Here is an 18,107-nt window from a genome sequence, read left to right on the forward strand (position 1 = left end):
TCTGATTTGTCTTTTTTGTTTCACACAAGTGGATTTACTCATGTTTTTACATGTGCATTTAAACTCAAATGACGCAGATCAAAGTATTTGGTGTTAAAAGGGAAGAGGACAGAATACTGCGCTGTTCAGCCACCCTTTAATTAACTTGTTAACTGTGTGTTGAACAGCAAGAAGGTCAAAATGTTTTGCTGGTATGCATGGAATTCATGATATTGCAGTAATACTGTGTATGAATGCCCTCTGAAGGCATATGTGATGTAAGTTCGAGTTTAACCCTCCAGGGGGAGCTAGAGGATAACAAATACACACTCATAGGTCACTCATCTGTAGTGCAAGAAATTCTGCTCTTCAATGAAGTATAATCTCAGGATTATTAGGCCATTGTAACTTAAAACACAGAGCTGTTTAACTGTCACTAGTATAAACATAGCCTTGACCAAATAAGAGGCCACTGGTATGAAAATTAAGTTAAATACATTTTGAGAGATAAACATTACAATCCAGATGTCTTAAAAACCAGATGTCTGAAAAGAACTTTTCCTCTTGCATGTTCTATTTTGCTACAGGCAGTGCCCATGGAAAATAGGCCATTCACAACGTTACAGAGGCCAAGTAGCAGAGTATAAAACAATAAATTGCTTTAGTCTCAGATGGCTGGTAATAAAATCAATTTATCTCCAAACAGGCTCCTGCTGGATCTCCAGTGAAATCCTCAACTTAATCCTCAGCAGTGTTATGGCTCCTGTCCCCACTGTGTTAAAAAATGCATCCAGAGGGAGAAATTTATTCATGAAGTGGCAGCTGTGCAACAGCCTCCCATAGTGTTACCACTGTTTGTGGGTTTTACAAAAAGTAAGACCATAAGGAAGCCAAATGACTAATAAACCACCAAATTGGCCAAGATATGTGCTTCACTGACATTTTCTTGAAATAGTTTAGACCTCTGTTTTCAAGCTGCTTGTTGCAGTATAACACAGACTTCAATGACGGGAATTTCAGTGTTTCACTATGTACAATTCCTCTGTGTGCCATATTGTATGATAGTGATAATCTCAGTAAATAACATTTGAAATAATCATCGCCAATTGCTGAAAATTCTAATAAACTGGATGAATTGTTTAAATGACAGCATTATATGGCTGCACAGACATCTGATCCTAAAATAATATGCAAAATTGCTCTGTTCAGTGGAATATGAGAATAAAAAGAACCACAAAATACAAGGCCAGGAAACCAGAGGCAGTCATGTTTCCACCAGGGGTCTTTAACTGCATTCTATGGGTATGATGTATTGTGGCTCTCTGTAACACAAACCCTAACAGTTGGACAGGAGTAAATAACTGATTGGTATTGCTGTTAATATGTACTTTACATATGATGATCATTAGTTTTGTTAAGGCAATTTTGCAACTAGAACATGACAGGTGAGTCTTCATTTCCCTCCATGCAGTTGTTGGACGGGCTCAGTCTGTGTCATACAGCAATGCACACGTAGTCCTGAAACTACATACCACTTCGTATCTCAAAGCTCAGGAGAGGCCTAGAGCAGGTACTCTTGCCTGATCTGAGTGCTGCTGGAGCACAAAAGTATTTCTGTGCCATGTTGTTTTATAATGTGATAAATTAATTGATTAAATTCAGATAAGTAGCTAGATGTGTCTCTCCACTCCCTCAAACCTAATCTTAGTGAAATGAATGGAGCTTTTAAGTCTTTACATGACTGTGTTATTAGGGCTGATGAAGAAGTGACTCAAGCTGTTACTTCATTAAACTGTATCTAACTGTGAATTAAAGATAGTCACAACTATGTGACAATGGAGTATAAAGAGCCGATCAGCTAGATCTTATTACTTCGCTGTTCTCTGATCAAGTATAATGCTGCCATGTTTCAAGAGATTTGGGAAGGAGTGTAGCTTCTGAGGCAGAATAAGGTGAAACAGGTCAGAGGTTCCTATACACACGTGATGAAAATACAATCCTTCAAATTCATTTACCCTGGAGGAACTACTCCTCTAAATAAGAAACCACCGGAAACGGTCGTATTGCTCAGGTGTTGTTGATAAAAAGTCCAGACCACTGTTGTTGTCGCAGACATGCCAGGCTTAACTTGCTTATAAAGGGCCTTGGACATATTGACCTGTCATAGCAGGAAAAACACAGGTGAAGATGATAAATAGATAATTAATGTTAAACCTGCTTCATTTTCCATGACTCACTGTGACTTGACTGTGACATAAGTCACTGGGACATTGTTACTAGTAACACCTGCTGTTTTCCCACTGTGGGAAACTGATAAAAGGTCTATCAAAGAGAGCTGGAATTCTGCATATTTGCCTGATAGCCATTGTCATCCAGCTGTGCAGTGGGGGAAAATGTGGTTTTCCGCTTACAAAATGAATGAATTGAATGGTGATAGTGTTTTGTTTCTTTTTTGGCTTGAGTGGATGAGTGTTGAGAAGATTAGAAAGCACTAAATATGAATACCATAGGTTTATAAATAAATGTTATGGGATAGTATTTCTTTCACAATTTTACTACTCTTCAACTTTTACTACTTGACTTTGGAATCATTTGTGTGTTTCTATTCCAACTAAAGTAATAGAGAAATTTGATGTACTTAGCTGAAGTGAATTTTCATGTGTAGCCACTCTAATCCTTAATCTTAAATTAGAATGTACAATTTACTCTCAATAAACCAAATCTGAATAAATATGCTGTGGCTCACCTGAAATGGTTACAAAACCGAACCTTTCTGCATCGGTTTTAGTGAGTTTATGTTTTATCTAAAAAATAAAGTCTAACATTTAAAAATAGTCATGGCTAAGATGCAACAGTTGTTTCTAATACTGTTATTTTAGAAAACAATTAGCATATTTGATAAAGTTAGTCTGTGTTTTCATGAGTGATTTGTATATCTCCCCACACTATGACATCCACAGTTATGTGAATGTTCCCCGATGATGAAAAAGCTGAGTTGAGTTGGGACAAGTGTGCCTTGCTTAGGGGAACATTTGTCAGATTCTGAGAAACCCTCCCCTTTTCCCAATATAAGCCTTTTCATGTTGCTCAAATTTTCCTGTATTAAAACTGAGTCAATCTGTTATACTGGAGTTGACCTATGCTCCAGTAATTTTGACTCATGGGTGAGTAATGGTTTAGTGGCTCTCGGAGCACTGATGTTTCTGTGTCGAGCTGTTTGACTCCACTTTGTTTCTTATAGAGCAGCCATTCACAGTACTAGTTTATACAGTCACCTTTATACTTTATAATAAATGTGATTTTAATCTTTTAAGACAGACATGCATCATGTTTTCTAGGCGGTTGTCTCTGGTCTGGGTTTTACATATTGTGATTATAATATCACTTTGGTTCAGTATTTGAATGTTTCAGCACACTTGTGTGATCATGTTCGGTTGCAGCCAAAAATCGACTTCACTGCCGAAAATAGTTTTTCTTAATGGATTTATAAACGATATAACGATGAAGTTTTCATGTGAGTCTTTGTGTCCTGCATCTGTGAGCAATTATCGATAAAGAGATGAAAATGCAGCGTGAATAGGGTTTGAAAGGTCACAGGCTGCATGTGGAAAAAATGTAACCTGTACCCAATTGAAGTATCACTGTCCAGTTCCCAAATATACAATCGATAAAAGATTTGTATTAGTCTAACAGTAAAGATGCATCGCTAACCAAGATTTTCTTGAAGCAATCATATACTGCAACACTGGAAAAGCCGCAGTAATACCTTACAAAATAAAATTTCCATTATGCTAAGGAAAATTCCTCTTGTCCATCCGTAAGAGATTTCCTGTGAGTTCCCAGCAGAGGACTCACAGACGTTTTGGAAGAACATGAAACAGTGGTCATGGCATGTGGCTGTAAAGCTATAAGCAAATCTGCACATCTCCACAGTTGGAAATCAGTTCAGATGCTGAGCTTTTGGAAAATGGGAAAAAAAAACAAATTCAATAGTTCCACTATGTAAGTAATAAACAATGAAGTGACTATTCTCCCAAAGAGAAGCTCACCACATTATTATGTGTTTCTATTTTGAAGCCTCCTTAATAACAACCATATGCATCACAATAATTTTACAGCAGCAGTGGAGAGTGGTTTGAATAAATGACTTGGAAAAAGATGTTGATTACCTTTTATTGCGCTGCATTCTGTTTGGTTTCCCAAGTGTTCAGAAATGTGTTTTTGCTGACTTGCGGTGAGACAATCACAATGAGAGGTTGTGATGAAGTCACTGTTGTGTCACGTCCAGTGTAATTCTCCACTTCAAAGAAGTGACAGAGACAAAGAAATGGTCCAGACACTGAGATGATAGCGTAGCTGTGTAACCTCAGCGCATCCTGACAGGCTGTGGCGAGTTATGACAGAAAGATGGAGTGATCACACAGAGGAAGAGAACAGAGAGAGGAAATGAGATGACAGATTAAAAATTTTTAAAAAATGTTCTTCGATCCCTTCAATGTCTTCACAGGAAGAAGTAATCTGTTTAAAAGTTAGTGTTATTGTATTCTAATCCCACTTGACGATTATATTATTTATTTGTAGTTTGTAGTTGTACTGGCTACTTGCACAAAATTATTTCAGCATGACCCTGGTTCACAACCACTGGAAAATGGGAAAAGAATACAGTGGAAAAGTCTCCTCCCCTACACAGTCCAGTCCTTTCACAGAGCTAGATGTAAAAAAAATTAACATATCCTGAACATAAGTGCTAACATCTTCAATTCAAGGGTGTTATAAGCTCTGAATGATTTCAGATAGATGTTAAAGTAGTTATCCAAGGGTCATATATAATTTTTAAGGTGTGATTTGTTTTTAGGTGGATAGTGTCTACCCCAGTTCACGTATGATATTTGGTAGAGCTTTTAATAATTAACAATAAATGATAAATTATGTGACATGTCTAATCCCTTGCCTGCATTTTTCTCATAGTGAAAGCATGAAGTGTGAGTGGTTAAAGCTCCCCTAATGAAAAATTTGTACAGTTGTCTCTCATGGTATGACTACTTGTACTCAAAAGGTGGAGTGAACAGGATTCGTGGGAGCACAGGAAAGTTAAAAATGGTTCTATTAAAAGTACAAGGACATGGACTTTTGCAGATGTGAAACAACAATACAGGCCAATTTCGAAGGTTCAGGTTTGAACGCTCAGGAAGTGCGGTTCTCTTTGTGCTGAGTGAGCACTGTGTCAGCTCATGGTTTTCCATGTTGGTTGAGGAGTGGGGGCTGCACAGGCCACCCTTACTGAAGGTTTTCCATCGTGGTGAGTCCTCAGACGTACACAGCATCCAAAGAGTCTGTCGTCTCTGTTTATGGAGACGATGAAACACCGTCCTCTGTTTTACCACAATCAGGTTAATTGACAAAGCAGACTTATACTGGTTTCAAGATGTAATCGCTATAAAAAAACAAAAGTGTTGACCTATCTTGGAAGACAGAAGGATTTGTTACAAAGTGCAATTTACTCTCCCATCCATCTTTAGTAAAAACACAGCTGACAAGAGTGACACTCACAGTGATGAATGTCTTCCTTTGTCCCATCCAAAGTCTCTTTGTCACAGGAAAGAAAGCTTTTTAGCTTTTGACTTATGAGCCAGTTTCAGCGGCCAATGTTTGTCGGTTTAATGTAACACAAGTGTTTTGGCTACTATCACATAAGCATCCATCTTCATTTGGCAGTACAAAATGCTAACATGGTATGTTAGGTTTTATTTGGAGTGAGAGGATTTAAATAGCACATGTTCTCCTCTGTTGATAATTGGTCTCTTTAGACAATCTCACATTGTCTTCAAAGTTGTCCATCACAGGAATTCATGCTAAATTGATTTCAAATGCTCTCTCAACTGTCTAAACCTTCTCCAGCTCAAGTCTGGTCACAAAATATGACGTTAATGGAGCTCGGTTCATTGCAGTGTGAAGTCATTTTTGCTGCATTTTCCAGCTGTCTTTGGAAATGCCATTGACACATCGTGAAGTAAAGGTGGTTTCTGCTGTCAGTGGAGGGGGCTGCTGAATGCATTCGTTTAACAGGCCTGTCACATTGCATTTGCCATGCTTTGGTGCGCTGACTCTATACCCAAACACTGTGCTGTTGATAACAGTATTGATAGTTGATAGTGTTTGAGACACGTTTTTACGCAGCCAGCTCTCATAACATATTCTTTGTGATAGGAGTCACAGTTAATGTATTTTTTTCATAATGGAATGTTATTTACTACTGCGCTTGGAAATTGTAATGGTTTACTTGTATTTTCCACACAAACTGTTAAATGTCTAGTGTAAATTAAAGCAAAAAATAAAGATATTGCACTATACTACAGTACTCCAATACACTTCCATATACTTCCTTCACACTGTTCATTCATGTTTTACTTAGATATGGCATAAACAAGTGCATCAGAGTCACAGTAATAGTGGGTCTCTTGTTGTCTCTTGAACTTATGAGAGATACCTGAGAAATATAAGATCTTAGTGTCACACCTTACTTTTTAGAAGTATGTGGTGTTATGTCAGTCATATTCACAACCTTTCAAATGTTTTCTTATTTTCTATTTAGGAAAACAGATAAATGTTTCTCAGCTCGAAGCTGTTATGGCTGCTGTTAACTTTACTTATTATGCTTTATACCAAGAGACACAAAAAAGACAAACACTTAAGCTGTACATATTTTATTGCAACTTATTAGTGACATAACAGGTTTTAATACATTATATTACAAAATATCTTATGTACAAACGCAATGTGTTGGATCTATTGACATCAACAAACCACTAAATTTATACAGTAAATACAGCGCTTGGTTCATACAAGCAAATTGGTGGATACCTGTTGAAGCAATTCAAGATTTCAAAACAAGTACTGAAAAAAAAAACAGGACTTTGAAGAGATGTACCTCGTCAAATTTGTTCTTAGATTCGTTAAATGTTACGTAAACATTTATTGGTATGAAGAGTTTTGGCTTTATTTTAGAAAAAGAAAATGACTCTATTTTTTTTTTTTTTTTACAGTAGCCTATATTTTATTGTAATTGACAAAACTGGCCTGCATATCAACCCTGTATTATACAATAAATGTTACTGTTCCTATAAATTATGAATTATACATTGGAAGAATGTTTTAAGAATGAAATTAAAAGTCACTGGATACATTTCCTGTGTCGACCTCATTTGTTTGTTACTGCAAAATAAACAAAAAAAAAAAACTTTACATACATACTAAATATATATTGTAGGCTTCCTATCGAAACTACTGAACTGAATTATTGTAATCTGTTCTCATGTCAAATTAGGTTCACATTGTATTTCTCACTCGGATAAAATGAGAGCACTGTCAACTAGGCAGAATTGTGATGTATCATAGGCAGTGTATTCAAAACAACTCCTGAGCAATGAGCACATGTCTTTACTGAGTCACGGAAAAGGGCAAATGGTACAGACAACTATATAACAATTTCTGTTGAACTGTCAGGAGGTACCTGACATGATCAGCCTGTTGTTTTGATATTGCACTTTCAGCATCATCTTTCTCTTTGTCATCTTGCTTCTTCTGTTGCCACTCCATTAAACAAAAGAGATAAAGTTTGCTTGGATGTGAGGAGCTGTAATGGTTTTTGTTTAGTGAGAGATACAGTACAGTATGTGTTCCTTGGATGCTTAGTGGAAGGTGTTTGGGTTCGGGCGGATCATCATGACCACTTTCTTTAGGGAATAGGCTCCTCCTCTGAACTCGGCCCAGTAGACTCCATCTTGGTAGCGGCTGCGGTAGTGTCCTCCTCTGTACCAAACTCCATTCAAATTTGAATGGGCACAAGAGTTGTACCACCAGCCACCCTTCTGGTAGTGGGCACAGTTGCCTAGAAAGATTGGGAAATAAATAAAACAGTCAGGCTGCGTGCATTAACATCGCTTGAGTTGTTGGTTTTAAGCTGTCAGGTTTTTACCTGTATATGCATCATGGTCTCTGTCCAGTGTTGTGAATTGTTTGCCGTTATGCCAGGTAAGGGAGTCTCCAGCATTGCCATGGTAACGGCCCACCCTCAGCTTGTAGAAGTCGGCTTCAGGCTCCACTCTGAAGCTGGCATACTCTGCAAAAACCTTCCTGCCAGACCAGTCCTCCAGCGTGACCAGCAGTTTGTAGTTCCCCTGGTTAGTCAGCCAATAGATGTTCTCCAGACCCAGCCAGTACTCGCCGTCAATATTGCCAAAACCTTGCTGTGAAGTGCAGTGATAAGAAAAACATTATCAGTACGATTAAGAAATCCTTTGTGAATGCTCTTTGAAAAGCCTTGAACAGTTAGTTTGGACGTCTGGGGGATGATTCAGGGTCGTTGCCCGTGCTCTGGAGATAATTATGAGTTTAGCTCTTCTATGAGGTTGTTTATTGTCAAGGAACATTATTATAAATGGACCCTCTGAGTCAGGTTTATAGCTTGCATCAGGTGTCCAGATTTCCACTGTTATTTTGTTATTGAAAACACAGCAGGATAATAGTATGTAATCCAACATACGGGATGCTGTCTTTCAGCTTTGTTCTGGCTCTGGTCATACTGTAAGTTGGTTTGTGGTATCCCTTACCCTACATATGCTTTGAATCATGGAAACACCCCTTCTGATAAGTTTACAAATGCAATTTCAGATCTCATGTGGCTTAAAGGTTTTTGTGAAAGTCATGGAAATATCTCCATTGGATCTCTTAGCTAAGATTTAATCAGGACCTTGTGAATTGTTGGCCTGCAAACACTTGTTTACCAATTAACTACTTTTCCTGTGAGAGGGGGTTCCCCCTTTCAAAAGATAAAGAAAATTAGATCCTCTTTGTAAAAATAATGTTCACCACAGCCCTCTTTATCAGATACCCGCTGAGGCAGTGTTCAGAAGGACACATTAGGAATGCTGACAAAACCAACTAATGTGACATATAAGTCTAATATTTCCTCATTTATTTTAGTGTGAAGTAATGTTACAAAGACCAACTGATGTTGCTGGAATTAATGAGTCATAAGACTGTGGCAGTGACTGAACTACATCAGACACTTTGAAAACTTAACAATTACCTATTCATTATGGTTCACATCTGGTTAGTGTCAAGACAACCTACATAAGCCACCAGCTTCCCTCCAAACTATGAGGTCCTTGATTTAGTGTGAGGTTTGTCGCACCTTGTACGTCTCCCAGTTCCTGAAAAAGTTGACAGAGCCGTCCACCCTCCTCTGGATCACAGTCCAGCCACCTGGGTCATGTCTCTGGTCACACCACACCTGCATAAGCCGGTTGGCATTCTCTGGCTTCACCAGGTACATGCCGCTAGCAGTATGGCCATCCTCCAGAGCCTGCAGACAATCCCTAAATGGACCTTAACGGAGAGATGACAACATGACCTGTAAAAATCCAGTCAGCTGCAATGTATCTTAAAAGTTAAGGGAAATAAAGAAAAAGTCATAATGACACAAAGAGTTGTTATGCTTTGTCATAGGGAATCCCATTTTTCAGCAGAGGCTTTCATTTTAACAGTAGAATTGACTTTGGCTGCTCCTCTCATAAGGGAAATGGCTGCCGGCTGTGCAGCCAAAAGAAACACTGGCATGAGGGCAAAGGGAATCCTGACTACTGAATGATGAAACAGGAGCAAAAACCTTCGATCATCTGTAATGCCTTACAGTGCAGGGTTATTATTTTACTTACTTTCACTTTGGTTTTCATATTTTGTATTATACAGACACATAATTTTCAAGACTTCACATCAGGTTTTGAAGAGAGGATTTCCGGGACTGAACTTAAGAACAGCTTATAAATCTCTGTCATAAGCTGCACTTCTCTGCCAGTAAGTCTGTTGAATTTTGTTTCCAATATTACAGTGAGTTGTGTGAAGTAACAGGATCGACTCCAGAGCAAATTATGAAGATGTGTTTCTTTTTTACAGCCGAAAAAACACTTAACTAAAAACTCAACAGAGTAATGTTGATGAAAATGATGCAGCATCAGCCCTCCATTATTCTAAAAGATAGATTTTGTGCAAGATCGGGATTGTTTTTCCTGGATTTTATGGTGCAAATCAGTGAAACCTAATTTGCCTGTGTGCCATTATGATTTTACCCCAAATTCCAAACCTAATAGATATGGAAAAACACTAATGGGGCAACTGGCTCCCCTGCTTCAATTGGCTGTGAAAGTTCTCAAGATTTCATACTTGTTTGGTTTGCCAACTGGTCTGGGTGTTTAAATACAATGGAAACAAACACAAAAGAGAATGGGGGGTGGGGGGGTGGGGGGGTGTCACACAAAGGGTTAGAGGTGAGGGAAAGGGGGCATGGACAGTTTGCAAGCCATATTGAGACAGAGGAGGTATATGAAAGAAGAAACAAAGCACTTCATTTGTTATACACATGTCATGAGGTCCTGCTCAGCTGACATAGAGGCGTAAGTGACTAGCCAGTAGTCTCAATAGCAAGGTTGTTCTTGGTTTTATGAAATAACTGTGGATGATACCTGTCTTTTGGCCCATTTTCTGCCATCCATTTACTCTCAGGAATGTCTCTGTTGAGCAGAGACAATCCAGAGAGCTGCCCTGCCCTGCCCTGCCCTGTTCTGCCTGATAAAGTCTGCTGCGTTGGTGGAACATATGACTGAATCTTGCCTGGTGGAACAAATGACATCACCGACTCCCGGTATCTCGTTCTGTTCCTGCTTTACCCCCTCCCCTTTTTCATAGACTTCATCCCTCTGTTTCTCTCTGTTGCCCTTTCAGGTCTCTCTCTTCCTCTCTCTGGCCCTGCATTGTGTGGAGCGCTCTGTTCGTGTTAAGGGTTTATGTAACTTTTTGGGGTGTTAGTTGCATGGCTGTGGGCAGGAAATTACTTGCCTCCTTTCAAATATCCCATACAAAGGCTACCGTTCACATGCAGCCTAGTGGAAATGGCAAGCAGTAGCACAGTATGTCAATGGAAAAAGCTGCCAGTAGTCATGTTGGGAATATTTTGATCTTTTTTCCACCATTTTAAAACTTAAGTCTTCTAATGAAAGGGAAAAGCAATAGACTATTCACTGCAGCTGATACCACAAAACACCCTTCACATCAATTTTAAAGCTTTATCATCCACTACCATGTGTTCAAGAGGCCCGTGGGCTTGGATCCAGCCATCCATTTAGGCACATGTATTTGCCCTGCTAATATGCTTTGTGTTTTTATGTGGGTTGAATCGTGGCAATTAGATGATATGCATCTCAAAAGGCAGTAGACAACAGGATGTCTGTTCTCACCGAGAGCCCTTTGCTTTGGGAATACGTGGGACTTATTTAAATCGGCTATGACTGGAAGAATGGGTGCTTGGTGTTGTCTTTTGATTAATGATTAAAAGGTTCACGATAGTTAACTCAGACACACAGTCCTTTGTTTGCGACCACTGTGATGGCAACTGGTGCATTTGGTAAGAATGCATAAAATAAAAGCGCATATCAGACTTTGTTAGACTCACCAGAGGGTTTGTCAGTGGTGGAGGGGCTGTGTGTGCCAGTGGGCATCGTTGGAAGTAGCGGCGGTAGGGACTTTTGGTCACTCTGGATCTCGTTGCTGATTGGGTTGTTAATTCGTGGAAGGGCAGGTGGCTGGTAAGGCTTGTTAATGGGTGGTGATGCAGGAGGTGGCTGAGGCCGTGGCTGGGGGACGGGCACATGACGAGGGGGAGGGCGACTCTGGCACTGTTCCTCCAACAGGGCAATAAGAGCTGATTGGTTAGTGGCCAAAGAAGCCAAGTGCTGGTACTTGTGCTCGAGATCTTTGTATCGACTGGTGAGCTGTTGCATTTCAGAGGTTTGGTTCAGGATCTTGTTCTCCATCTGAGCCAATTCTAGGGCATTGTCTCTCTTTCTGATGATCTCATGGAGCAGCTGCATGTACAGCTGAGTCACTCTGGAGTTCATGTTTCGGCTCTCCTTCCTCAGGAGCTTCACCTCGTTGACAATACCTCCGTCCACCTCCACCAATTGCTGCAGGGTCTCAATCTGCCTCTTTTGTTTCTGTAGCTCCACGTTTAGCAACTCTAACTCCTGTTTGTTGACCCGATTCTCCAGCATGGCCTCCGGCTCCTTGGAGTTGACACAGATGGCTCCAGTCACTTTTTGTTGAGGCACAATGAAAGTGTAGGAGCACTTGTCCTGCTGCTGGTCAGCTGCAGCACGCTTGCTCCTTCCAGCATAGAGAAACTCTTTCTCTAAACCATCTTCACTGCTCTCAAATTCCTGGGTCCTGTCCCTGCCATGCTTGCTGTCTGATGGACTCCCCTGAGTCTGCTGGACACCACAGGCTAGTCCATAAACAAGAAGGAGCCCCAGCAGGACCATTGAAGGGGTCTCCATGAGTGTATATCCAACTCACCAAAGCCTGAGGAGAATGAGTAAGAAAATGGAGAACATGATTGTATAGTAGTGAAAGAAAATGTTCATAACTGCATGCATTCTGACAATGGAGTCCTTCACAGCCATGCTGATTGAGACCAGAAGAAGGCTGTCTATCAGGATACACTGGTCCTATCCTTCATTACCTGCCAGGAGCAGGCAGGCACAGACATCTTATGTATACACATCTCAACCTAAGCAGGGCTGGAGGTCATTACAGCTCCCTAAAATATGGGCTACCGAAAAAGATTAGATCTGAAAGGAAGTGCCTCAGCGGCTGTGATTTTCCATGACAGGAAACGCATATATTCATGTGTAATACATAAATCAAGAATCTCGTGGTTGCTACACTGGACTTATCAATGCCGGCATGAGCACATATTACTTTTTCCCCAATAGCTTTTAAGTATAATTCATTTAATTAATCTGGGCTTGATCCAGGTTTGCTTAAATCAGCTTTCCACTATCAAATACATGCAGTACATGCTGTTTGAAACTTACTAATCCCCTCACTGGCCCTAAGAAAAATATTTCTTTTGTTTAATGATGTGCTGATCTCTTTAGTCAGTTACATTGCTGTTAGGGGAGTGTGTTTATCTTAGTTTGCTGTGTTGGCTCATGTTCTCTTTGGGAGACTGCCACTGCTTGTCCCTGACACAAAGAAACACTCCTATCTGATCCCTTCTGCAGGCCTGGACATCTTTTGCTTATGGAAAATTTGAGGCACTACCAGATGATGCTGTTCATGAAGCTGCTTTAAATATTGATTGTGTTGCATCAGTCCTATCATACTCCTTACCAAAAGGGGGAAATAAGTTGCATACAGGCACTGAAAGGCAATTAATCATCATTTATGTATAAACTTTGAGCATGTCTGTTTCTGTTTTGACTGTTAGATGAAAAGATTACTTCATCTAATTAGGGATGTTACATAACATTATCATTATCTGTCTCGGATAATGATGGTAATCTGATTAAATCTTTGATATATTCCTGTTTAAGATTATTTACTCTTAAATTCTCTCTTAAATTCTCTTTGCTCTGTAACTGGACCCTGTAGCATGACCAATAACTTTCCTCAAGAATTAATGAGTGTGAGATGCTTAACTGAATTCACGATGTGGACATTTTTAGAAGAAAAATAAGTGCAGACAGTTTATGAAGATGATGTGGTGTTATTAGAAGTGGAGGGGATGCCACTCAGTGCTGAGGAGAATGTAACTCCTGTGTAAGGATAACAAGGCCTTGAACTCCCGGGGCACCTTAATTGAAAGCTGCTGCATATTGGATTACAGAGGGGTCCTGTGTAACACCTCCCCAGAGTCAGGAGGGGCCTTTCTAATCAGAAAGCATTATAGAGAGGCCTATATTGGCTTGGTTTTGAAGAGCCGCATAAGGATTGCCGATCTTATTAGGGCTTCCCTCACGCATTCACACATTTGTTATATCTTATCTCAGTGTGAAAGATAATCTACCATATAATGTTGAGCACAAAATTGGGAAGAGAGCAGAAATGTTTTTGTCTTGTTAATCCGGGCGTGCTGCCAGCACATTAGGTTGGAGACATGGAGAAGAGAAATGCAGCGCTCTCCAAGAACATGACCCCTGGCACATTCGACCCTTTTGGCTTTATCTGTCTCGAATAGAATGTGTAAACACTTTCTTAGTGAAAAAAATTTTAAAAAGTGCCTTTTCACATTGTACTCTGTGTAACCTGTCGGACTTTTTGTTAGTATAGTTTACCTGGCCAGAAAAAAAAATTACCTACTGTCCAGAAGAACACTAAGGTCTGATTCTTCCATGTATTTTATTAAAGCGGTACCTAAAAGTATCCCTCAGCTGGAATGTGAATTTAGAAAAAAAGCTTAAAGAAGAGTATATTTTCTGTTTCAAATTTACCATGAAGCTGGCTTCTGTCTGCACAGTAAGAGATCTTTCATGGTACTAATCCTGCTAACAAAGCCTGGCTGTATGACGTCACCTCAGCAAATGCTGATTGATGCAGAGACTGTAATGTCCAACATTTTTCCACACCATGCAAAAAGATGATTATTATCCGTTAAAAATGAAACTGAAATGGTCTTATAGAATAGGCCCTTAAGAATATAATATAATCTTACAAGCTCACACCAGCATAATAGAGCAGCCCAGAGCCTGTCCCTTGTAATGTGCTGATGACTGTATTTGGCCAGTGGCTCCTGCGGTTTCTCCCCCTGGAACATGAGCTCTGTCTTTGAGAAATACTGTGTGATTTGCCCCTGCTGCTGAGGAGTCCCATGTTGGACATCGTTAGCCCGGAATCTCCTACTCTAGGCTTCACTACACTTCAAAGCTGCAGGGAAAATGTTTGCAGCTTGTGATGAAATGTGTGCTTGTGTGTGAGCGTATGCGGTATGTGCGTGTCTTTGAATGTTTTTCGGTTAATGCATGTTTTCAAATAACAACACTTGCTGGCCTCAGTGTCCCAGGGACCTGGGGAGAGTCCCATCTGCCCCGGCACAGACAGCCTGTTATTAACCCATCCACAGTCTGCCAGAGGGAACAACAGAAAGCCTCCTCCTCCTCAGACTTTGCTGTTAACAGCCTCCACAGCTCATTATTGTCCCAACATCAGTTCACTTTAACAAGCTGCTATTGACCGGCCAATAGCTGCAGTGATTAGCTGGTGTTGAGAAGTGTCATATACACTACCAGTCGAAAGTTTTAGAGCGCCCCTGTTTTAAAATTTAAGCAGATCAAGTCCAGTTAAAAACCTTAAACGGTACAGAGTTACGTGTTAAAACGCTCAAGGTTACAAAGAAAAGTTCCCCAAAAACATAAAAAGTGTTATTTGGACAATACGGTACTGCAAAAAGTAGTTCCCCGTGCAATTTTTCTGAACAACTTAGTTCAACGAGAGGATTCCATGATTCCTCGTTTTTACGATCCTCCAACTATTCATTTGTTCTGTGCTTTAATTTCAGAAACATTGAGAGATCGAATTATGTAAAAAATGGAAGTGTTCTGAGTCCTCTCAGGGCCTAAAGACAAATGATGGAAGTGCAGAGAATAACCGCTCTGATCTTAATTTGATTGGCAGCTCCTCTCGGGTAATTTCTTCAAGTCTGCTTCACACCAAAATGTTTTGGTTTTACTGTCTTCAGGTGGTAAGTCTGTGTTTACATGACTCCTCCTTCTGGATTTCACTCGATGTTAAATCATGTGCGATAGGCAGGTGCAGCGGGTGGGTCAGCGTGTCTCTGACCAGTGTTGCGCTCCAGCCTTTTTGGTCGTGCTCAGCACATATTAATTAGAAGGTGGGCAGCCCTGCTCAGACTGGCTGATGTCTCGCTCCCCAGCCCCTCTCATTTCAGCGTGAGCATGGCATTCCTCGCATTCTTCGTCACCTCATTAGAGTGAGCTGCCATACACACATGGAGAGTCAGTGGCGGTGGCAGACGGAGAGAGCTAGACCCTCTAGACGCAGGACCACTACTCCTGATCCGCGCCTTACCTATAAGACGCACTGTATCTACTGACCCAATTCATTCTCAGTGTCCTACTTTCTGTGCGAATGCTTCATAATCACATCATCATCATCCACAGCAGGAGATTACAACACAACTACAAAGCACCTAATTTGTCAGTAGCCAAAAAAGAAGCGGACACTTTGCAGGACGGTTTTGTGCTGCATGTTCAAATTAGCGGCAACTCCGCTGAGAACTGGCAGAGTCTCCTGCATGACACCCAATATGTGTTGGATCAGAGTCAAATTCAATTTGCTCATGGTAATCTGCACTATTACTTTACCTTGAGGGTGACCTCATTCTTTCCTCAAGCATGTAATCTTTGTAAGCGTGTAACATGAATTTTGGAACATGATTAACCTCAACTACCTGCTCAGTTTGATGCTACAGGACAGTGTTTATTTTGACTCTCCATTTAGCAGGAGAGTTTAAGTTTTTGTTCAAATTTAGGTTTGGTTCCGTGTGTCTTTCTGCTCCGAGCGTTGTACCTCACTTGTGATCTGAGTCAGACGGGGAGGCAGGGGGTCTCAGGAATTGTTTCGATAAGTTCCTGCATTCTACCTCAAAGCCCCCTTATCCAAACACTACCCTGGCAACAGAAACAAAGACGGGATTCAACCGCCTGCTTCCCTGTCCTCTTGAGCCCAGGGGAACATCCTGAAGGTTATCTGTTTTTCTTTTTTAGAAGTGAATGGTGCTTTTTAGATATTAGAAAAGAAATCTCTGTCAGCATGTATAACTCAGGGCTATTGCTTTACACCATCCTCTAGACACCCTCCTCACTGGCCATGTGCACTTATTTTACACCTTTAGGGTTCTGTGTTTTGACAAGCGGAGTGCTTTATCAGTAGCAAAGAGGCGCTTTGCCTAGAGAGCCTGCTCTCCAGCCTCCCCATGCGCTAAATTAACCCTCCTCAACCAAGTCTATCAGTCATCTGTCTGGTTAGTCATCAGAAAGTAGAATGGCTCCAAACAGGGAGTTGGATAACAGATGCTGCATGACGGCTGCTGAATTCAAGATCAAACAAAACCATCATGTGAAGTGCAGCAGTTACAGAGGGAACAGCCAAAGTCTGACTTCAGTCAGTTAAATAAAATGACAAATTAATTTCTCCACCATCATGTTAGAAAGGTCCCTGGACGGACTGATTCTGAGCTCACGAACAACTTGCGTCTCGCTAATAAAGGCCATCATTTGCTCTGTAAGATTATTTGTTATAAATGCGGATGATTGATCAAAGCAGAAAATTGAATTATTTTTGTATATTTGCAATGTCTCTGTTAAATAAGCCAACAATATAAGATAAATTAGATAAATATATGAACAAGTCAAAGGTTACACAATGCTTACAAGATAAGTGTAGAGTATTGATGAAGCTCCCTCAGTTGCCTTGCCCTCCTGCCAGAGCTGACTGAAGTTTCTCCTGGTAGAGAGTCATCCCAAGTGTGAAAGCTGCTCCCCTGCGTCCTCTTCTCCCCTCTTCTGTGCTCTGCCCGTCTAGTTACTCACTCTTTGTCACCTCAGTTCACTCCACCAGTGAAGAGGTAGCTGTGCTTTAAAGGCTATTATTAAAAGACCGTCATTAGCCCAGCAGAAGCTCAACTTGCCAGAAACTCTTCAGCAAACATTGAGTTGATTGTTCAAAAAAAAATCCACTTGAAAAAAGTTGGAGCACTTTCAAGAGACAACGAGTAACTTTAGGTGGATGGTGGAGGTAGTTTCCTGAGAAATGGTGAGTGTCCGGGGCAGGTTATGTTCTGCCTGTGGCCCGTTAGGAGAAGACTGTCACTTTTCTGTGGGTTGAATCCATCACTTCTGCCTCACAGCTCTAAGAGGCTGTCTCTCTCAACTGCACCTCTCTTCCCCTCCCTCTCTCTCTTCCTCCCTCCCTCCCTCTCTCTCTCTCTCTCTCTCTCTCTCCCCCCTCTCCTTGGTGCTTTTAAATGATGAGAAATCCTCAAGCAGTGTTTCAGTAGGCAGACAAATTGAGCCGAGAGCCTCCCCCTCTCCCTTAAAATGAACACATTCTTGTTTAAAGCAACAGCCTTCTTTCTCCACCCCTCCTCCCCATGGCACAAAAGAGATCCACAAGCATGCACAACACAAGCCATACACACACACACACACACACACACACACACACACACACACTTCTCAAATTTCCAACCCCCTGCCCCCTGGCCACTAGTTCACCAC

The 18,107-nt window shown here is 40.8% G+C and overlaps 1 protein-coding gene across 1 annotated transcript; it reads right to left on the bottom strand.

Moving 5' to 3' along the window:
• Nucleotides 1-6,667: 6,667 nt before the first annotated feature.
• On the bottom strand, nt 6,668-17,745 carry angptl2b (angiopoietin-like 2b). Its single transcript, XM_023394148.2, has 5 exons — nt 17,262-17,745; nt 11,486-12,390; nt 9,173-9,366; nt 7,955-8,225; nt 6,668-7,867 (listed from the first exon to the last, which is right to left on the bottom strand). The coding sequence occupies exons 2-5, from the start codon at nt 12,363-12,365 to the stop codon at nt 7,668-7,670; spliced, it is 1,545 nt and encodes a 514-aa protein (XP_023249916.1). The 5' UTR covers nt 12,366-12,390; nt 17,262-17,745; the 3' UTR covers nt 6,668-7,667.
• Between the last annotated feature and the right edge of the window lie 362 nt (nt 17,746-18,107).

Source organism: Seriola lalandi, unplaced genomic scaffold (genome assembly GCF_002814215.2).
Source record: "Seriola lalandi dorsalis isolate HSWRI2012SDOR001 ecotype SW California unplaced genomic scaffold, Sedor1 jcf7180002054945, whole genome shotgun sequence".
NCBI classification, from domain to species: Eukaryota; Metazoa; Chordata; class Actinopteri; order Carangiformes; family Carangidae; genus Seriola; species Seriola lalandi.